The sequence below is a fragment of the Perca flavescens genome, chromosome 21 (genome assembly GCF_004354835.1).
Source record: "Perca flavescens isolate YP-PL-M2 chromosome 21, PFLA_1.0, whole genome shotgun sequence".
Classification (NCBI taxonomy): domain Eukaryota; kingdom Metazoa; phylum Chordata; class Actinopteri; order Perciformes; family Percidae; genus Perca; species Perca flavescens.
Window position 1 is genome coordinate 5214428 of NC_041351.1, and position 23264 is coordinate 5237691.

Below are 23264 nucleotides of genomic sequence, written 5' to 3' on the forward strand. Positions count from 1 at the left end.
ATCTGTGCGCCCATGGGCGTGCTGGTCTTACAGGGAGGTGTGTTCAGGTGCATTCTTGGCGTATTGCTATCTTGAGGCAGCGGGAAGTGATGGCACCATTGACCAACAAAAATCTGGTCTAAAGTCAATAAAGCAGCATTTCATTGTTATTTTAACAGCGCATTAGTAAAATGTGCCTAGACTTATGCACAGCGCACGCACACTATGCTTGTTACACACACAAGGAAGCGCAGCAGCACACACACACGCAGAAGATTAGAAATAAAAATATTACGGTGCAAATCCTCCATCATAACAGCAATGCTCCAAGGTCCAAATACACTGGCTTTTAAAGGGAATGGGAGATGATCTCTGATTGGTTTATTGCATGTCACACCCAAAACACACCTATTAATAAATGAAGACACTAAGTACAACCCTTTTAACCATGCGCACGCCGTGCGCTTAGATCGTTAAAATAGGGCCCTCAGAGATTTTTGGAGTGAGTCAGAGAAAATTTCTGTAGAAAACTGCAACTAAAATTCTTTGTTTAGTGGTGCCTTTTATAGTCAATTCTATGTTTAATTTTCTCAATAAAAAAAATGTTGTAAATGATTTCCTTTCATTTGTTTTCAGTTCAACAAGCAGTTTGTTGTATTTTAGCAGAATACTTAAAGCAGCAGAAATGCAGAACTGAGTACACTTTAGTATGTGTTTATGTATCGCAAGTAATATAGTTACTGCGATATTCAACAACATTATCACATATCGCATATTTTCCTCATATCGTGCAGCCCTAGGACGATTAGAACAAATTCCAATATTACAGTATTTTTAAAAAATGCTTTCATTTTCAATAATGTGATGATATTGTGGGAAAGAATCATTGTGTTTTTAGATGATAAACACGCACAGGAAATCCAGAGAAACACACATTTATGCCTCATTTCCACTCAACTTGACTCACTTTTGGTACCAGACACTTTTCTCTATTTTGTTTTCCACCGCGGATAGTACCGCCTCAGTGTAGGTGGGATTTTCAGATGAGCTCCATTGCGACGCAGTGTAAGACGGCCGTGACATCATCTTCAACGCGACACTCGTTGAATCCTTTCATCAGCATCCGCACAGAGGAACGTCTGCACTTCGTAAACTGTCCCACGTAGTTTTGCAGGGCTTCCATTTTGCAGGCTTCCATTTATGTTAATAACATTTTCCATATGTTATTAAAGGGGCGCTATGCAGTTTTGGCCATTTCTTGGCTGTTTTCTCTCTTTTTCCTGGCAGGTTTCTCTATAGAGCCCCCCCTACAGCTTATAGAATAGATATTTTGGCAGCTCCTATGTTTACTAGTGTCTGACTCGGTCAGTCTGCCGTTTCCTCTTTCTCTGTCCCTCTGACAATGCTTCCCTAGCTTTCTGCTTCTTTTTAGCCGGCTCAGCCATGACGATAGTGTGAAAAACTCCATCTCTACCTTGTTAGCCGGTTCCTGGATGGGCGTATGTGTGCAGTGCCGTGAAGTAATTTGTTACATCACCAGACCTGATATCACGCCATACTTCCTGACGCTGAGGCCGGCAGCTCGCCGGCATAAAGTCGCAAGGCTGGTTTCTCCGCTCACAGGCGTTAGGGGGGAGCGAGACGACCACCATTCAACCCGAAAAAAGTCATATAACCATTCCAATGACTCCGAAGGTGTTCAGTTAAGGTCAACTAAGCTTAAAAAAAAAACTGCATACTTCCCCTTCAACACAATTTGCTGCTTTACATTTTCTCTAAACTACAACTAACTTTACAAAACTAAACTTTCCAACTACTAGTCAAACAGATCAATGACATACTCACTCTGTGTTTCAGGGGCGATAGGCGGACCTGACTGTGTCTGCTGCTGCTTCCTGTTTGCGCGTAAGATGATGGGAAGTGGAAAGAGGGAAAACGACCGCACTAGTGAGGGCTGTAAACTGGGGAACGCTAGGCTACGTACTAATTGGCCATTCGGTTGATAAGAAGGGATGAGAAGAAACTGAAACGGATTATTAGCTACAAGCTGAACAATCTGCCGGGACGGTTATTTTTTCTTTTTTTTACAAACTCTGCAACTGACAAACAAGACATGTATTAACAGTCATTAATGTGCCTTTTCTTTCTGTGCAGCATTAAAAGTCGGATTGTTTCTGGGCTGAATTGGAGGCGAACCGTGACACAGGATGGAGACAGCAGATCGTTCTGACCCAGATGTCTGGATTACAGAGCACAGTGCAGCTGCAGTAGGGCACTCGGGGCCAGTCAAGCATGTCTTGTATGCATTATGTAAAGCGGGATTAAAACAAAGCACAGTAGAAACTGCGGGGCTCAGCCTCGGCCCCAAATCTATACAGACCACAGCCATTTTTAGGAAAAATAAGATATACATCTTTAGAAATCCTTTAAGATCATTGAGTAATATGTTCTGGTGTTAAAGCGGTAACATGAAGCCACAGTGACTGACTTGAGTGAGCTTTAACTAAGCCTGCACAATATATATATATTAACTGGTGCAATACACATCTGGCAAAAGGCACTCAGAGATTTTTTATGTGTTAGTTGAAAGAAAATATCAGTAGAAAACTGCACTTTAAATTGTAACTGTCATTCTTCTTTTAGTGATATGCATTTAATATTCAACTCAATGTTCAATTTGTTCAATAAAAGAATGTTGGAAATGATTTCCTTTTATTTTTTTTAAAGGTCCCATAGCATGAAAATGTCACTTCATGAGTTTTTTTAACATTAATTTTGAGTTCCCCCAGCCTGCCTATGGTCCCCCAGTGGCTAGAAATGGTGATAGGTGTAAACCGAGCCCTGGGAAAGCTCATTGTTGGACTGGCTCTAGTAGCTGTAATTCTGCACCAAGGCTGAATTTCAGGAAAGAGACTTCAGATACAGTATTAGGGGACCACTAAGGTCTATATAAAAGAGACTTCAGATACAGTATTAGGGGACCACTAAGGTCTATATAAAAGAGACTCCAGATACAGTATTAGGGGACCACTAAGGTCTATATAAAAGAGACTTCAGATACAGTATTAGGGGACCACTAAGGCCTATATAAAAGAGACTTCAGATACAGTATTAGGGGACCACTAAGGCCTATATAAAAGAGACTTCAAATACAGTATTAGGGGACCACTAAGGTCTATATAAAAGAGACTTCAGATACAGTATTAGTGGACCACTAAGGTCTATATAAAAGAGACTTCAGATACAGTATTAGGAGACCACTAAGGTCTATATAAAAGAGACATCAGATACAGTATTAGGGGACCACTAAGGTCTATATAAAAGAGACTCCAGATACAGTATTAGGGGACCACTAAGGCCTATATAAAAGAGACTTCAGATACAGTATTAGGGGACCACTAAGGCCTATATAAAAGAGACTTCAGATACAGTATTAGGGGACCACTAAGGCCTATATAAAAGAGACTCCAGATACAGTATTAGGGGACCACTAAGGCCTATATAAAAGAGACTTCAAATACAGTATTAGGGGACCACTAAGGTCTATATAAAAGAGACTTCAAATACAGTATTAGGGGACCACTAAGGTCTATATAAAAGAGACTTCAGATACAGTATTAGGTGACCACTAAGGCCTATATAAAAGAGACTTCAGATACAGTATTAGGGGACCACTAAGGTCTATATAAAAGAGACTTCAGATACAGTATTAGGGGACCACTAAGGTCTATATAAAAGCATCCAAAAAGCAGCATGTCATGGGACCTTTAAATTCAACAAAGCGAATTTTGTTTTGTATTTTAGCAGAATACTGAAAGCAGCAGAAAGGCAGAACTGAGTACACTTAAATATTTGTTTATTTATCGCAGGTAATATTGTTGTAATATTCAACAACGTTTTCGCATCTCGCTATTTTCTTCATATCATGCAGCCCTACTTTTAACCTGCGCGGGCCACAAGTCAGCTGGGTACGATGCACCTGCTATTAGCAGCGCATTAACATATGATGAATGCTATTGTAAACGTAAAGCCTTGTAATCAGGTCTCAGGAAGTGCTCCAGACTCTGAAGCAAACTGTACATAGTGGCCAAAACAGTGGAATTGCAACTTCCGTGTCGCGTGATGCCCTCCAAAAAGACTTTCTCCATAGTCTTGCATGGTGAAAGGGACGCCTGTAAATCAGTGGAGGCAACCGCTACGAAAGGACTTGTCTCTCTATCAGAATTTGAGTCATTTGGCCCGATAAGATTTGTTTCTGTCGACTTTGAATGAAGTGTGTTTTACGTTGATAAATAAAATGTTTTTTACACGGTTTCCTGGTTGAACGACATGTTTCCTCGGAACGGTGTGAACCTGTGTGCAACGGGCTTTAAGATATTTTTTCTCTTGTTTGGTGGGAGTGTCTCTCGTCTATTGGCTGTGTCCCAGGTGATACCCAATCAGCAGAGACGTAGTGGTGCTCTTGCACACACAACAATGTGTTCAACGCACCCCCGTTACAATAAAAAAAACGTGTTGCTACGGTTTTCCGGGGCTGAACGTGGCCCTGCTGAGTGTGGCAATGGTGATTTCGGGGCTGTTTCATGGTAAACAAAAAGGATCTTACTCTTTAACAAAAAGGTCTATCTCTGTAGGAATCCTTTCCATAATGTTGTCAGACACTTAGAATAATAATTGGAAAAACACCCCTTTTAATGGATGGAAATTGAAGGTGAGCAATTGCCCATTAACTTAAAGTCCTCTAATTATGCTCATCTTCAGGTTAATAATTGTATTTAGTTTTTGCTGCAGCTCCTCTTTTCAACCTGTGTGTTGATCTCTGTGTTTTAGCTACAGAGTGAGACCTCTCACTTCTGTTCCATCTTTGTTGGGAGTCACACATGTGCAATACCTATGTAAGGACTACTAGCCAGTCAGAAGCAGAGTATGAGGGCGTGCCCTGACAGTACCTAGGTAAGGACTACTAGCCAGTCAGAAGCAGAGTATGAGGGCCCTGACAGTAGCTAGGTAAGGACTACTAGCCAGTCAGAAGCAGAGTATGAGGGCGTGCCCTGACAGTTCCTAGGTAAGGACTACTAGCCAGTCAGAAGCAGAGTATGAGGGTGTGCCACGCTAGCAGCTAGGCGAGCATTATAACGTGTGTTACAAAGTGACCACGTTTGTCTCTGAAGTAAAGGTTGGACTACAGTAGAGCTGTTTGGAGCAGTTGGTGAACAGTGTTTTCTGTTGGAGATGGTAAGTCCCTTTGGGGGGGACTTTGGACTTTTTCACTTTGTAAACCTATAACGTGCACAAAAAAGATATATACCACAATAAAGGAAAGGGGAGAAGCCCAAAAGCATAATATGAGCACTTTAACATTGCAGTTTCATGATGGCTCCTCTTTGAACGCTGTTGGTCATTTCATACATCCATGCTTGTGATACCGGGCTATATGAACAACATTGACTCGACTAATGTCTGACCTTTCATTTTGGCGTCTCCGGGGCTTCTGTGTCCCATCTGGACCCCGTTCTCCTGGTGGTTGATGGTCATGTTGGCTAAGGAGGAGCTCATGGTGTCTCCAGCGCTGTAGCTGTTGGACGGGCTGTTTGTGTAGTCCATTGGCGGTCGCAGGTCAGGCTGCAGAGGAGCAAGAAACGAAGATCAGCAGTTTAGCCGTTAGTCCGGGATGTGTCGCATAACATATGACAAGTCAATCCTGTTACATTCTGCAAAGCAGCTGACCAGGATGAACACCTGGTTTTAAGGATTAAATGTACTGACGGCACACTTCACCGACACTTTGTCTTCCGGCGTGCAGGGCCCAGTCCGTCACCACCAGATGTAAACAGACACTGAGTCGGTAAAAAACAGTTATTTATACATCCTGACGTGGGGTCTGCTCTTCATGTTACAGATAAAAATAGTCCTCCTCTGCCCATGTGCACGCCGTCCTCACTGTCATTAGTGCAGCTGCACTTCCTAAACAACCAGCCCTGAACAAGTGTTTCATCTGTTTCACGTTTCAGCATTATTATCATCATCATTACGATGTTAATACTCTGCGGTGGAGGAAGTATTCAGATGCTTTCCTAAAGTGAGAGGACCAGTGGTGTAGTCTACGTGATACGCAGGTATATACGCAGTATACCCTCTAAGAAAGCTCCAGGATTTCCATTATACCCACTTAAAAATGCCCAATGACACGCAACAACATACTTTCCATTATATTTTTGATATATTTTGAATTGTCATCTGTGTTTTTCTTCTTCACATAGTCTAAATAAAGGTATTTCACCATAAATTGGTGCATAAAAGTGTGTCAGAATGAAGGAAATGAAGTCGTTGATGCTCAAAACTTACCTGGGGGAGGACACCCAGACCCCCCCACTAAAGAAAAGTACAAGTATCTGATTTTTCATCACTGATTGTACAGTACTTGAGCAAATGTGTACTTAGTTTTACTCTCCTGCTAATGACTGTACCACAGGAAGTAAACCTCCCAGACCCAACAGCTCCTTCAACCGGCGAGATGTCACTTCAAATCTCATAAAAAGAGGATTACATATCAGATTAAACACAAGCCTCCGGTTATATCAGCAGTTTGCAGTTTGAATCATGTTTTTTTCACCCTCAAACACACACACAGACAACACACACAGACACAACACACACACACACACACACACGCAGGCAGTGCAGAGAGCTTATGGCGTAATCAGTCACTGCATCCAGACTGCTCTCACTGTTTGTATGTTGCAGATTTGTCGGCTTCTGATCTTTATTTTCACCCTCATGTCCACTTTGGCACATAAACACGACTCGCTTTAATCTCTCAGAGGAGCTGCTTAAAGCCAAAGACCATTTATATCATCATATCAGTCTACTACGAAATTATCATCGGTCAATATAATTAGTCCTTTCAGAAAAAGGCAGAGTTTTTTTGTGATTTTTGCGGACAAAAATCCTTGATTATGCGGCACGTTTTCTTAAAAAGTGCGATGGAATATGCTATATGATATTTATGCAATTTAATGCGATGAAATTGCATATATGTGACTATTTTTGCAACGAAAATGCGGGGATTATGAAATCATGCAAGCCCTGCATATTTTGCACGGAAATCGGCAATTTATGCGGCGAAAGTGTGGCATATTTGAAAAAATGCGGCCTCCCCCGCATAAATATGCGGACTTTGGCTGATTACGCGTTGAATTATGCGATCGCATAATCACGGTTTTCTGGAGGGACTGTATAATGAAGGAATGCAAATTAATCTGCATCGATTAAATGCAAATATCAAATATTTATTTTACGGATATAGTTACTTTACAAATTAAGATTTTATATAAAACTAAAAAAAGTTTGAGGTAAAACCATCTATTGTTTTGGTCTTTCAACCAGACGTACATTAGGCCAATGCCGTGGGACAAAGGGAGAACTGCTTGAGACGCATGCTCACCGTAGCTCAGGTATATTACATTATGTCCATTTTGTTTCAGGTAGCTTTCATTCTGCTTTCCCACTAAAGACTAATAAAATATTATAATGTTACTGTTTCTGCACTACAATGGTACTGTTACCACACTGCACATAGCTGTACACACTGTACATATCTGTCTATATGGTTCATACTGAATATCCTAATTTATTCTGTTTTTCTTATAATACACGACATACTATTCTTACTACTTTTATAATGTTACTGCTACTACATTGCACATATCTGTACGTGTTGTTCATACATTGTTCATATTACATAACCATATGTATTCTGCTCTTATAAGGTAACTGCTAATATTTATATTACTATAAAACACCTTCTGTAAACCAACTGTACACTACTGTCTATACTGCACTATATTTCTTGTCCTGTCTATACTTTGTATATCTCATTGCACTTTTTTGCTCTTTGTGCACTTCTGGTTGGAGGCAAACTGCATTTCGCTGTCTTTGTACTTGTACTCTGCACAATGACAATTAAGTTGAATCTAATCTAATCTAAAACAATACCACTGACAAGCCACTAAAGCTGTAAGCTTTCCCCTTTTCCACACACCTGTGTATCTGGCGGATTTCCTTAATGCTTTCCGGTGACAATGCTCCCCCCCACTGATCAAACCCAAAACTGCATATATGCATTAATGTCGTGGTACATAAACAAAAAACAAAAGTTGCATAATGGCTCCAACAAGTTTACAAAAAGAGCAAAGATGAGAGAAAAGCCAAAAAATAAATTTTGATTTGTGTATCAGAACTTTATTTCTACTTCTTTCCTCTCTCATTAATCATGCAATACCCCTTAGATATATTTGGTGACCCTTTGGAAGGGCCCAAACCCTAGGTTGAACCAGTGGAGTAGACTATAGAGTTAAAACTATCTCCACCTCAACAGCTTACACTATGATGCATCAGTCACATAATATATAATAATATATCAGTCACAGGGGCCATATATATGCAGTACTTCTGATACTGTAAGTTCATTTTGTGGTAATACTTGTCAGCTTTTACACGGAGTAGGATACAGTTGTGAAAACAGGAACTTTACTTGTTCAATTAGTACTTTTCTTCAAAAGTATCTGAGATCTTCTTCCACTTCTGGTCCTCTTTAGACTCCTCCCCCCCCAAACACCGTGCAGTGATGAAATAGCCTCTTTACAACCAGCAATGCCTAAACTGTTGCCGTGGTAACTCCAGCCAATAAACTCCACTCTAAAAGGCACACTTGCTCAGTAATGTGACCTTCCCTCTGTGTACTTTCCTTTCTATACAGCGTTCCACACGCAGCACAAATGGCATGAATGGGAGAAAGTGGCCACCAGAGCAGGCCAAAAAACACTCTCCTTTTTACGTCAAAATGTCCATTTTATGTTTCTCAAAAGGTAAAGGATAAGTCTGCTGATATTTACAGTATATCTTATTTATAGCTTCTGCCTCTGTGCCATAGAGCTCCATTGCTGTTAAAAACACATCAAATAGCCACACTGTTGCTCTGGCTGACATGTTCCTTCATCACCACGAACACACACAGACACACACACACACACACACACACACACACACACACACACACACACACACACACACACACACACACACACACTGTAGTTTATTTTGACTCAATCCCCCCACACACACTTTCCTGCTGCCACAAGCACTCACTAAAGCACCAACGTGTGGATTAATCCGCAACTGAAAATAATTCCCAATAGATCTACAAAGAAGAACTGATTAGTTGTCCATTATTGAGTAATTTTTAGACACATTAAAAATTCTCTGATTCCAGCTTGTTAAATGTGAATATTGTTCTAGTTTCTTCTCTCCTCTGTGACAGTAAACTGAATATCTTTGAGTTGTGGACAAAACAAGACATTTGAGGACGTCCTATTGGGCTTTTAGAAACACTGATCCACATTTTTCACCATTTTCTGACATTTTATAAACCAAACAACTAATCGATTAATCGAGAAAATAATCAACAGATTAGATGACAACGAAAATACTCGTTAGTTGCAGTCCTAGTTCCCTAACAAATGAAGTATTTCCTCCTGTTTTCCTAACGTTGGTTAAAAACTACAGTGACCAGCGTGTTTTTTTTAAGAAATCGAAAACCCTTTTTTAATATCAAACTTCATATTTGTGACCTTTTTTTTAAAGATTTATAACTTAAGACAAGTGGGCTTGATCCTGATCATTTCTGTTTGACAATGGTCGTTCTTTTGCTCTTCTAACCAATCAGAAGCCAGTCTCGTATCCGTCCCGCCAACGCCACGGTCAGCCCGACACGGAAGCAGCGGTTGTTAGTAGCCGTCAACGTTACGCCACATTTAGAGTTATTATTTCTGCAAGTTCACTTACAACGGCATCGATCTCTCCCACGCTTGAAGCCATTTTCACGGCCGCGCCTTTTGTAATTTTTCTGGCTCCGGCGCAGGAACATAACGTCCCCATTCTTAATCCTGCCCACAGAGCTCTGATTGGCTCGGTTGGTTCTTCCCAAAACGGTGGGAACAAGCAGATCTATTTGACAGTATTTGAATCACTGAAATAAGCAGAGATGTAGGCAGAGATTCAAAGGTCTGGAACCAGGCTCAGCTTGAAGCTGAGTGCCACAGACAGGATCGGGGGGGTCAGACACACACATTGGTGGCTTTAGTCTTTTCGTGGGTTTGGTTGACAATGAGAAAAACATAGAATAACACCAGATTTATCCTTTAAAAAAAAAATAAAAAATACTGCATTTAAAAAACAGGATATCCCAATGTGTTCTAAACGATAGAGGGATGTTTGTGTGTTCCATAGAAGTCCTAATGAATAGTGTATTCTCAGTGCTCCCGGACAAAACTGCCATTGTAGCATTACACATGACAGAATCCAAACAACAAGAAAGCTGCACACTCGCCAACAAAGACAATCCCTCTGAGAAGCCGTTCACTCGCTGCATCCGGGAGCTAAGGCGGTTAGAGAGCAAACAAACTCAAGGCTGATAAGAACCGATAATTCTATGTACAGAGGGAATGGACATTAGTTACATTACAGGAGACAGGTGGGGAAATACTTGTGGGACTTCAGGCCTCTTACAGACTCTGCATTTTCATTAACACACCCGTTTGTCACTCGTTGTGTCTGGGGGGGCTCCGGACTGGGCCGGTCGGACCCTCTTTATGATTTGCTTTGGGACACAACACGCACACAAATTTCACCTGCTGCAGAAAGGGAACATGACAGCGGTCTTTGTCGCAGCTTCATGAGGGGGAAAAGGGGCTCAAAGGTCTGCTGATGCAGCCTGTTCCTCTCAGGGCCGTGTGAAAACGCAATCTTGGCACAGGCCCACGCCTCCCGAGCAAGCCCGCCAAGACGCTCGGTCAACAGGGATGTTGACACAGCTCCAGGAGCAACGAGCATGCAGCAGGGCCTGCCGACGGGAAAACTGAAACTGTGTGTTTGGACCAGGGGGGGACTGGGACAAAAAATTCGGCCCAGGCAATTCCGTCCTGTACCGGCTCAATTTCAGACGGGGGACATTATGGCACCAGCAGCACGAGGCACACTTACAGGCTTTCACAATCCAGAGAGTGAAACGATGATCGTTTCTTGTCGATTAATCGATTAGTCAATCTACAGTAAATGAATCAACAATCCTGATAATCGATTAATACTTTGGTTTAACCGAGCGGAAAATGGCAAATATTCTCTGGTTGCACCTTCTAAAATGTTAGGACGTACTGCTTTATCCTGTTTTACATTATTAGAAAATAAATATCTTTGTGTTTTTAGTTCAAAATAAACAGAGAAACTGAGACCTTACAAATATGTTCATGTCTTCAGCGGGGGTTCGGATGTCAAAGGGTTTATCTATTAAAATCTCTTTTTCTGGGAGTTGGAGTGTTATTTTGTGTCTCCGGTGCTTCCACACGCATACAAACTTTGAAAAAAAACATCCATGCTGTTTTGAGTGAGATACGGTTTCTGAATATAACCTGCCTTCAGTCTCCGGGTGAACTGGTCAAAATCTGCACGGCTTTCTACGTCACTAGCCGAAACGAGGGGGATAACTGTAGCATGCTGGCGCTAGCATACTAGCTCGTTCTCAATGGCAAAACACTGCTACAACACACACAAGTTCACCATAATCTACAAAAGAACTACTTCCATGTCCCTGTTCTGCAGGTATTCCACGCTAAGTTGGAAGTGCGCCCTCGTTTAGAAGAAGTCTCCCAGCTAATCCTGCCTTGTACTGACTGAAGTTGTTTAAACAGCTAGCTAGCTCATATAGTCCTTACCTAGCTACTGCGCATGTGCGACTGCCAACAAAGATGTTACAGCAGTGAGATGCCTCACTCTGTAGCTAAAACAGAGAGCTCAACACACAGGGTGAAAAGAGGAGCTGCAGCAATGTGCAGTACAACAAAAATATGGTGTTTTTAGAAAATTAAACCATGTAAACCTATTCTCGTACAACCTCAAAATACAATTATGAACCTGAAATGAGCATAATATGGGCGCTTTAAATGTCAAAAAATGCAAGTTGACGTCTTCAACTGTTCTGTCTGACAAAAAAAAGAAAAGATATTCCATTTATATGAACATTAAACAGAGAGAAGCAGCAATGCGAAACTGGAAGCAGAGGATATTTAACATTCGGTTTAATCGTTTCATGTCGATTGAGTCATTGTGTAATCGTTTCGGTGCTAAAACAGATCAAAGCCCGAAACAAAGGCGTTGGTCTGATGCCGTGCCCCGTCCTGCCGCCTCACCAGCGCTGCTTGTAGCTCAGCCGAGAGACGAGGATGCTGCGCTCATGCTTGATTGCTTCTGTATCTCTGACCTACTTTCCCCCCCATCATTCCCTCTCCCTGTGTTCTCGGCCTGCGGCTGCCTCCAGCAGCCACAGAGCCACTCCACCTTCCTATAATGTGGGCCCGGCCCTGCGGTGGAGGGGCTGAAGGTGGAGCCCGTTTCCATTTTGCCCTCCATCTCTGAAGTGCTGGAGGGGAAACATCTTGCAGTGCCTCCGGCTCAAATCAGTTGTCAACTACTAAATTAATCGGCAGTTATTTGGATAATCGATTAATCGGTTTGAGTCATTTTTTTATGAAAAAAAGTAGAGATTGCAGCTTGTTAAATGTGAATATTGTTCTAGTTTCTTCTCTCCTCTGCGACAGTAAACTGAATATCTTTGAGTTCAGGACAAAACAAGACATTTGAGGACGTCGTCTGGGGCTTTTGGGAAACACTGATCCACATTTTTCAACATTTTCTGAGATTAGTTTTCAAAGAGGAAGATCCCACACTCTGCTCTTGCTCAGCACCACAATTTAATGAAGATAATGCGGTTTCGTCCCTGAACCTTCGTCAAGATTGTGATACTGAGTGCTGTATTTTCCTTTTTTCTAGTCTGATGTGATATTTGCCAACGCACCTGCATCAAAGAATTGGTGGATGTGCAAATTTCTTCGTGAAGATGACATTTTATAGAACAAACGGATACGGCATTGTGCAGTTCTGCATTTGGGCATTGTGCAATACATATTGACCACAGCATGATTTCATGGGAAATATGCATCTGGGTAGAATTAAGTGCAATATGAGGGGGAGGATGGGCAGTGGGTTCTCTTCTCCTCTTCTGTGAGTGTGGGGGAGGGTAGGGGGGGTCTTTTGTGAGGTTTATCAGATGGTCATTGAACGCATTGGATGAGATCATGTATGATTATGTCTTAAGCATGTTTACTGTGGGTTTATTGTGGGTTTATGTGCGATGCCATTCTCTGTTTGTTCATCTCACTTCAATTGTATTGCTGCAAAATGGGATTGTCAAGCAGACAAACTCACCAACACGTATATAATAATAGATCCATACTTGGCGTCTATGTATCAGTATTGCCACAAAAAATATCGCGATACTATGCTGTATTGATTTCCCCCTAATATTTACCACCGTGGTTTTCATACCTCCAGGATGTGAACCACACCCTGCTGCCTTTCCAAACATCCTCCCTTCAGCCTCTTCAAACAAGACGCGTGTTACATCATCAGAGCTCGACTTTCAGTTTGCAGAAGGAGTAAAAGACACAACCTCGCAGTATGAAATTCAAAATATGAGGAATTCATCTTGTGTTGTCATGGTGCAGAGTAAAGTATCTCCAGCTGCTGCATGTTCCAATATGTACACGGCACACACACACACACACACACACACACACACACACACACACACACACACACACACACACACACACACACACACAGACCCACACACACACACACAAAACCACACACACACAGACACACGTCTACTGGTGAAATGAACCATCCTCCATCAGCATGGTGCCAATTAACTCTGCCTAAGACTGCAGTTTAGAGCCTTTAGAGCCCGCTGTGGCATTTCTTCTTCTCTTTAACAAGAAGACAAGAAGAACTGGAAATATGTCTGAGTAGCAGACGTTTACAACTCGTTAAGGTTTATCTTGTCTTTTTTTCTAACTGTTTACTACTGAACTAATGTATACGTGCAAAAAGAAAATTGTATTAGTTGGCTATATTGGATATATGGGATCTAGGAATCAATTTGTCTTCCAAATTTTGATAGACGATTTTATGAAAAGAATGATGATAATGACTTTATGTTTGATTATCCAAAATATGAGTCATTGATCAAAAGTAACCCCATAGGAAGCAGATTAGGGCTGCAATTTAAGATTATTTTCATTGTCAGTTATCGTGTGTCAGAAAATAGTATCACAACTACCCAAAACTCAAGGTGACGTCTTAAAATGTTTTGCTTTGTTTGCTCAAAAACCTAAATATATTTAGTTTACACTAGGGATTGACCGATACCGATAATTAGTAGTTAATGAAACCGATAATCGATATTTGGATTTACAGTGAAAATAAAAATCTTTAAATCAAAATTAAGATTTTGGAATGTTACAAACACAAAACTTTGTTTATATGCTTTAAACAATTAGTTAATAAATGGGAAACTTTCAACATAATCCCCAGTAACAGAGAGTCAGATAGTGTTGTGGGGGAGGGGGGGACATTAAGTCAGACTCAATGGTCAATCTGTCCCTAGTTTACACTCAGAAAGAAGCAGTGAATCTTCACATTTGAGAAGATTATTTGGCATCGTCGCTCGAAAAAGAACTTCAAAATGACTTGTTGTGGATTCATGTTCTGTCTATTGACTAAGAGACGAATCGACCAATAGTTTCAGCTCTAAAGCAGATGTCTGAGTCAGAATAACTTATAACTTATAATTTATATGCCAGAATAACGACTGTAGGGAGGTCATTTCATCTCAGGGATGCTGTTGGTTTTGCCAGCCTAAGCTCCTCAGACTGAGGCCGGCTGGATGAGGTCACCTCTGGACTCCAGCCTACACCCCCCCCGCGTCACTCTTTTCTAAATGGAGCTCTTCAGTGTGGACTCATTTCATAACGTTTGACGCTCGAGGACCCGTCGCTGAAGCTGATGACTCAATTAATTCAGAGAGCGATTGTTTCAGTTAAAGGAATAGTGCAATGAACCTGCACCAATCAACCTGCACTCATTTCCATCGTTGTGTCTGCTGTCCTCCAACCTTTTATTAAGATGGAGACGATGTCAGGGTGGGTTAATATACTGATTTAAACATTTTTTTAGCTTGATTGTGTGAGCTTGTTCCAATCTGTCACACTTATGACACAAGGTAAAAACACCTAATCACTGGCAAAAAACTAAGGCTAAAGAGCACGGGCCTGAGTGTAGTTTGTAGGAGGGGGACCACAGGCAGGGGCGTCGGACTGGGGGGGAAAAGGGGACTGAGTACCCAGGGCCCTCATGTGAGGAGGGCCCAAAAAGATGCTAGAATGAATAGCTGTGGATGCGGGGAGGGGCCCGTAGAAAATGCCTTTCTACAGGGCCCAGAATTTCGTGCTACGCCCCTGACCACAGGTCTGGAACAAGCTTGATGAAAACTTGAAATTGTTGAATTCTGTTTCCCTCTTCAAAAAAAGTCTGAAGGAAAAATTGCTTAAAACTGTTTGATTGTTTAATATTCTTTAAGATATATATTAGTACTGGGATCATCTGTATTTTGTTTGTCTGTGTTGAGTCTATTGTAGCCTCCCTTTGCCAGACCCTCCTCCAACGCGTGCTGGAGGAGGGTCTGGCTATTCCACACAGCATTCTGGGATGGGAGGAAAACGTGCTCTGGTTTATTGTCATTTCTTTGAACCAATCACAATTGTCTTGGGCGGTGCTAGGCGCCGGAGAAAAGCCGTGGCGTGGCTGCAAAATAGCCTCTGGAAGGAACTTGTTTTGGTGGAACATGTGTACGTTCAAAACTAGTTTTAGTCGTGCAACAGAAAACTCCAACTGGACAGATAGTCTAGCTAGCTGTCTGGATTAACCCTGCAGGGATCTGAGGAGCAGTTAACCTCATGAATCCCACCGGAGGTTAGAACGCCGACTAGGGCTGTGCAATTAATTGAAATTGTAATCGCAAATACAATTTCAGCTCCTAATGATCACAAAAGCAGAATAATCGAGAAAAACGATTTGTTTGCACATTACGTTTTACATGTAAACTCTTATTTGGTCTCGTGTTCTGAATGAACAAAAAAAAATTCAAATGGGAAAACTATGATGGGGACTTTAACAGTTCAAGGTGTTTTCACTGTTGATTTGAGTTCAATAATTGCAACATCTTTCCAAAAGTCGATGAGTACGTGATTTCAATATTGACTAAAGTAATCGTGATCATGATTTTTTTCCTATAATCGAGCAGCCCCAATGTCAACACAGAGGAAGCCTAAGGTAACGGAGATCCGGCCTAAATGAGTGAAATCCGGCGGATTTTCCGGCAGCAACGGAGCAATCCCGGTAGTCAAGGATACAGACTAAGGGGGGGCAGGCACTAAAGCACAGGGCTTTCAAGCGACTAGCGGGGGGGAGTGGAGTTTGTTTCCTGTCCCGGGACATATTTATCTTTTTTGTTATGTGTTAAATGGTAAAAGAGAGAAAGTTGTGTCTTCATGTGTCTTTATGCATTTTTAACAGGTATTGCAGGTCCTGCTATGAATGCTTTCTGTTTTTTTGTAATGAGCACACTGCACCATATCCTTAGCAACTTAGTTGCATGGCAATAAAGTATTGAATCTTGAATCTTCAAATGTTTTAACCCAAACCACAATCTTTTTTTCCCTAAACTTAACTAGTTGTTTTGGTGCCTGAACTTAACTGTCGTCGCCACATGACGCTCACTTTTTGTCGGATAAAGTCAACTAGCAACGGCCACCTCACACTGACCGGTACCCGACTCCCAATAACCTTTTCTCAGCTAAATTCAACTTTAACCATCCGGCCGTCGCCTGATTTTATACCATATTATACAATTATGTTGATCTGTTCAGACAGAGGGTGAATACAGGTATATTCAGACAGTATGATAATAATAATGGGTTTATAGAACTTTAAAGCATGTAAACATGTTCAAGTAGAAACCCAAAATACAAGTAGGAACCTGCGAAATGAACATGCGTCTCCTTTAAACTACAACTTCAGCAGTTCTTTGGGAAGGAGGGGTCCTCGTCAGACGTCGCTGTGTACATTTCTCCAGTAACAAGTCATCCTAAAGCACTGCAGAAACTTGCAGAATGCTGTTCTGTGTCTATCCAAACATTAACAAAATGACACTGGGATTTCTTTCATTCCTGTCCGCACATCATCTGGCCCATTGGAAGTGCTCCAAGCTGCAGTTACAGACTACAACATGCCCCCCTCCTTGTTGCAGAAATCTATATATCAAGAAGCTGGCTTTTCCCAGAAGGATGGAAAGAGGTGTGTCTGAGTCGAAGAAAGAGACTCCCTCCAAAAAAATCAATCCATTCCTCATGACCACAGGTAGCCTATTATTACCTCTGACGTGCAAATAGCTCATTAGGCCCTATTGTTTTCAGGTGAAAGGCTTTCCATGCACCTAGTGTGCATCAGCTCCTGTCCGCTGACCCACCCCGGGCGGATTACTGAGCAGCCCATATGTGTCAGATAAGCAGCCCGGTTCAGTGCTCGGGCCTGTGTGACAGCGCTGTGAGACTCTGCGCTGCCGTGCGCACACTCTCCACTGTTGATCAAATGAAAAATGGGCTTGGCATTTGCGCACGGCAGGCGCAAGGCATCGTTTCCCCCCCGATTCCCCAACCGAATCTGCTCTCTAAATAATGTAGGAACATGAGCATTCATGTAAATGAATGTAATACACCTGGGGCTTGTCTGTGCGTTGCTTTAGACGCATGGACTATAGAATAAAAAGAGGAGTGGATGTGTGCGGCACGGATACAGCGATGATACAGTAGAAACCATTTAGGCCCTCAGATGAAAAAAAAAAAAAAAAAAAAGGAGCGAAAGATCCAGAAGCGAGAAAGAAAGAAAAAAAAAAGCAACGCGAAGAGCCACAAATTCACACTCAATCAAACCAGACGACACAAAGAAAAGAAGCTGATACATTGGACTATATATTAGAAAAACAACATTGCAGTATTGTCCTCCTTTTCATAATTAGATTACAGATATTGTGGAGGATTAGTGTTGTTAATGCGCGCAGAGACGAGTTCCGCGCGGCTGCAGCGAGAGAAGGACCTGCTCCGGAGGAGGATGGAGACATTTTGCTTTTCGCTGGGAATGAGGAGAAAACACGCCGCGCTAGAGGAGGGGACGTGAGCGAGGCTGGCTGCAACAAAAACACGTTTCCCTTGTTTATTGTTTAATGGAGGATCGATGGAGACAAAGATGAAGATCGCGCACAATTTAGTCTTAAAAAACAAACAAACACCTAAACGTGCAAAATAAGCCGCTGCAGGAGAATGTGTGCAGCAGAAATAGTGAGAGAAACAGGTATTGCATTCATGTGCATGCTATTTCTATATGTGTGAACGCTCAGAGGCCCAACCTCTCCCACCTCATGCAAGAAATATTAAGTGACAAGACGAATGCCGATGGAGAAATACGACGCAGGGTTTGGGCTCGCATGTCGGCGGCTCGCTAAGACGTTTCGGTGTGATCGCACTGACATTGGATCGGTCAAATAAAAAGAAATATATGTCGAGGGGGGGGGTTTCTTACCTGAGAGCAGACAGCGGTGTTGTGTCTTCAGCGGCAGTCGCTCACCGGGTTCACACAGCTTCTCCTCGCAGTGCAGCGGCAGGCCAGAGAGGGGCGCTGCGGAGAGGAGAGGAGAGGAGAGGAGAGGAGAGGAGAGGAAAAGACGAGGGGAAGAGAGGAGAGGATATGAGAGGAAAAGACGAGAGGAAGAGAGGAGAGGAGAGGAGAGGAGAGGAGGAGAGGAGGAGAGGAAAAGAGGAAAGGAGAGGAGGAGAGGAAGAGAGGAGAGGAGAAGAGAGGAGGAAAAGAGGAGAGGAGTGGAAAAGATGAGAGGAAAAGAGGAGAGGAGAGGAAAAGAGGAGAATAGCGGAAAAGAGAAGAGGAGAGGAGAAGAGGAGAGGAAAAGAGAGAAGAGGAAAAGAGGAGAGTTGAGGAAAAGAGGAAAGGAGAGGAAAAGAGGAGAGAAGAGGAAAAGAGAGAAGAGATGAGAAGAGGAGAGGAAAAGAGAGAAGAGAGGAAAAGAGGAGAGGGGATGAGGAGAGGAGAGGAAAAAAGAGAAGAGAGAAGAGAGAAGAGGAGAGGAAAAGGGAGGAGAGGAGAGGAGAGGAAAAAAAAGGAAAAGAGAGGAGAAGAGAGGAAAAGAGGAGAGGAGAAGAGGAGAGGAGAGGAAAAGAGGAGAGGAGAGGAGAAGACTGGCTGTGCTGATTTGCAACCTGTGTGCTCACCTTGAGCCATTATGGAGGGAGTAAACAAGCTCAGTGTTTCAGTTTCTCTATAAAACATAATGTACACACACACACACACACACACACACACACACACACACACACACACACACACACACACACACAGCTACGACCACTTTAGTACATATTTATCATATCTAACTACAGGGTAAAAATACTCTGGTACAGGTAAAAGTCATTCAAAATTAAAGTAAAAGTATTAGCCACGCAAAGTTAAAGTACTCATTAAAGCAGAAGTATCTAAGTACATTTACTCAAATATTGTAGGCAACCTAATTTCAACTTTGAGGTACTTGTACCTCACTTAAGTATTTCCATTTTATCTTCTGCTCAACTACATTTTTAAAGGGACATATAGTACTCTTTACTACATTTATTTGACAGATTTATTTTGCAGATTTAGATTGATACACAATATAATATTTAACAACAATCAACTCATAAATGATGATATATTATAGATTAAGATACCCAGCAGGATATGAAGTAGTGAGCTCCACCTTTACCAGCTGCCACATTAAAGTGATGAACACACGGATGCATCAATAATTAATACAATCATAAATACACATCATTCTAAATGATTAGTATTATTTGGGTCCTTTAGAATATGTGTCGACGATGTGTATCTTACCTTACTGTTTGTATCTCTGTCTTCAGTGGACCACATGTCTGAAATAAAAATAATTGATTTTCAGTTGACTGTAAATATGTTTTTGATGTTATTTATAGATTTCAACAGCTCACTGAAGAAATGTGTCTAAAATAGTATGTAAGGGACCAAAGAGCAAGATGCAGGACTCAAAAAAGGTTTTCTCTCTCTATTTACATCCCAAAAATGAGAAAACAGGATTGAGCAAAAGGATTATTAAAGGTCCAGTGTGTAACGTTTTTAGTTGTTCATTATCAAAATCGGTGTTGCCCGTTCACCAACTTGTCCTTTTTCATGAATATTTACCTCAACCATCAATTCCAAGTATTCCTATTGGCTTGAAATTTTACATTTGCATTTGCATGAACTGGGGTAGACGCTCCATATTCATGCTCCATCTTGAACTACGTTAGCCTGTAAGGGACATACAGGACATACTGCTCCGCCTTAGCTTCAATAAGTCAAAATCAAAATCAAAGTACACTTTATTATCCTGCAAGGGCGAATCAGAATCAGAATGAGAATCAGAAAAGGGTTTCTAGTTTAAGGGTTTTAAGTAAGTTACACTTACGAGGAATTTGCCTTGGTGGTCGGTGCATACATAAACAAACAATAACAATAAATAAAGAAACTAATATAAAGTAAAAAGCTGTTTAACATAAGAAAAAGGAGGCTGAATGGATTGAGTGCGGAATGTGCAAAAAAGATATGTGCATTAGGCAGGTGTGTATGGACTCTATCTGTAAAGTGCCTTGAGATAACTGTTGTTATGATTTGATACTATAAATAAAAAATTAATTGTATTTTATGTGGTCTTATACATCTCAAAAGAAAAAGAAGCATAACACAACAAAGAGTGGAGTAAGATGATCCCATACATACTAAAGGGGAAATAAAAGGGTTATAAATGGCTTTATTTTTTATGATCAACTTTTATTATTGTCCTTTTGCTACAGATATACACAAGCAAAGTACAATAAACATAACTACAATGCCAGTCAAGTGGGTCCTCTCTAACGTAGAGCTTCAGGCTACGTTTACGCTAATGTAGCTCAGGGAAAATTCTTTCAGGAAGACCTAACGAGTAATCAGTCCCTCCTAAAGCGAATCAGCGCTGGAGGCGTTCACCTTCTGATAAACCAATCAGGAACGGCTAAGGATCCCATAGGCCAATCGCAGCGTCTCATCACTGGTTTAAAAAGCTGCTTCTCTCCCTGTGCTATCAGCTGTCATTTCAGGAAGACGTTGTCCCTCCTCCTCCTCTCCGGCTGTCGCTCCGATGCCTCCCAGGTCTGGTGTTCCAGCTTCTCCGCCACCACCGGTGTCTGGATTCCATCGTGGGGGTTACATCTTGGTTCACTACCCCTTCATTAATTTATTAATATATTAAATGTATTAATAACGATGGAGTCCAATCTCCAATAGATTGTACACTACATGCTGTGGTATATTAAAACCTTTTGCCTATCTGCAAACAAGTCTCTCCTGATTGAACTACGTTTGGCTACTACTACCACTCCGGCGTTGCCGAGTCCCTGAAACGGAGACATTTGGAAACACTGCAGACTAGAGTCTGACCGATATATTGGCGGGCCGATATTAGGCATTTTCCAAACTATCGGTATCGGCATTTATAATGGCCGATAAATGAATATTTAAAAAATAAAATAAAAATGGACAAAACACCATTCAACCATGTTCTGAGTGTTGGCGTTGCGTAGTCTGTCCACCAGATGGCGCTCTACAGCGTCCCTGGTGGCAACTCTTTGATTTTTTTTTTCCGTTATTGTGTTTAAGTTTGGACTTTAAGTTTCATATCTTAAGTTTGTATTTTTATACATTATATTTATCAGAACTTTAATATATTTTGATGTTCCTCTGTTCTGTTGTGACAATAAAACAAACAAGTTGATTTAACTGCACTATCATATTATTTTAGTGAGGACTCATAAATAACTACAAATAACTAATGTTGGGCGTTTCTGGATTTATCTTTTTTAAATACATATCGGCCGATATATCAGAATATTGGATTTTTAAATCACCAATTATTTGCATTGATATCGGCCTTAAAAATCCTTTATCGATCGTGCTCTAGTCTGGACGGGCACAAACGAGACCTCATCAGTTAGGTAGCTACAGACCTTTCAGTAACAGTTCCAACTCGTCTTCGCTGCAAGATAATACATCCCTGCTCTTACTTTTCACTATTGTTGTTCTTTCTCCAAAATATTTTCTGTATTTTCAACTTACACATCCATGATTTACAACCGCAGAGTAACGTCACACGATCTACTTTCGGTTTACACCGGCACGCACATGCCCAGTGTGTGTGAATGGTCATGTGATACATGTTGTTAGGCGTGTTAATATGGACGGAGATTAGTTCTGCTGCTGGAGCTAAAACTCTTGTGTGGAGGGAGGTTGTTTTTGTCTCAAAACACCACTTAAAAAATGAAAAGAAGTGGTGTAGATGCAGCCTCAGTCCCTTAGTCGTATCATACATGTACAATGGGGAGACCTTCATAGGAAGTAGAACGGAAGAGTAAATATAGTTGAGAAATTAAACCTCCTTTTGTTGTCCAAAATGGAGTGCAAGGGATGGGCAGTGAGATGGCTTTATTTTATATAAAACCATGCAGTGATTGTGTGAGTGAGTGAGCTCCGGACTGAACAGAAGCTGCAGTAACAGATCGGTGTGGTCGGCACACAAAGGTCGAGTCTTGGCACATAAAACAGCGGAGGCCCGGGGGTCTAAACAGTGCAGCCTTGTGTCACTCCTCTTACCCCGGCCTCGCTGTGGCCTCTCACTATGACACACACACACACACACACACACACACACACACACACACACACACACACACACACACACACACACACACACACACACACACACACACACACACCGGGCGCCAACTTTTACACCGAGTCGAGAAACCATTCAGCTCCGGAAAACAGCAGTGGAATTACTGACGGTCAGATGTGTTTGGGAATGTTGAAGCTGAGATGTGTTGGCAGGACAAGACTCTTTGTTCGGTCTTTCTCTCACATTTTTCTCCGTCTGTCTCTCCTTTTTGGAAATGTGCCTGGTACAACAGCTGCCACGGGCTGTGTGGCTGAAGATGGTTGGATCTATGCTGCTGGGAGTTCACTGTGGGCCAGGTGTTGCCGTGGGATCCTTCTCCGGCTGAAAATCTCCCTTTTACACACCCTTAAAATCCTCCTGTGGTGAGCAGTCTGTTACCTGCAGGCGCCTCTTCACTGACTGCAGGACGTTTCATTTTTTCCAGGAACATTTATAGAAAGTGGAGCTTTAG

At 41.8% G+C, this 23264-nt stretch overlaps 1 protein-coding gene across 12 annotated transcripts in view; it reads right to left on the reverse strand.

The window, feature by feature from the left end:
• Positions 1-5811, reverse strand: part of mapta (microtubule-associated protein tau a) — a 35323-nt gene extending 29512 nt beyond the window's left edge. For 10 of the 12 annotated variants that reach the window (XM_028568089.1, XM_028568087.1, XM_028568092.1 and 7 more), the window contains exons 1-2: positions 5746-5811; positions 5445-5601 (exon numbers count right to left, since the gene is read on the reverse strand). In XM_028568089.1, the coding sequence (XP_028423890.1) occupies positions 5445-5583 (139 nt within the window). In that variant the 5' untranslated portion in view covers positions 5584-5601; positions 5746-5811. Of the gene's footprint in view, positions 1-5444; positions 5602-5706 lie in introns of all 12 variants that reach the window. The other 2 variants (XM_028568082.1, XM_028568081.1) reach the window with 2 other exon arrangements.
• Positions 5812-23264: the final 17453 nt, after the last annotated feature.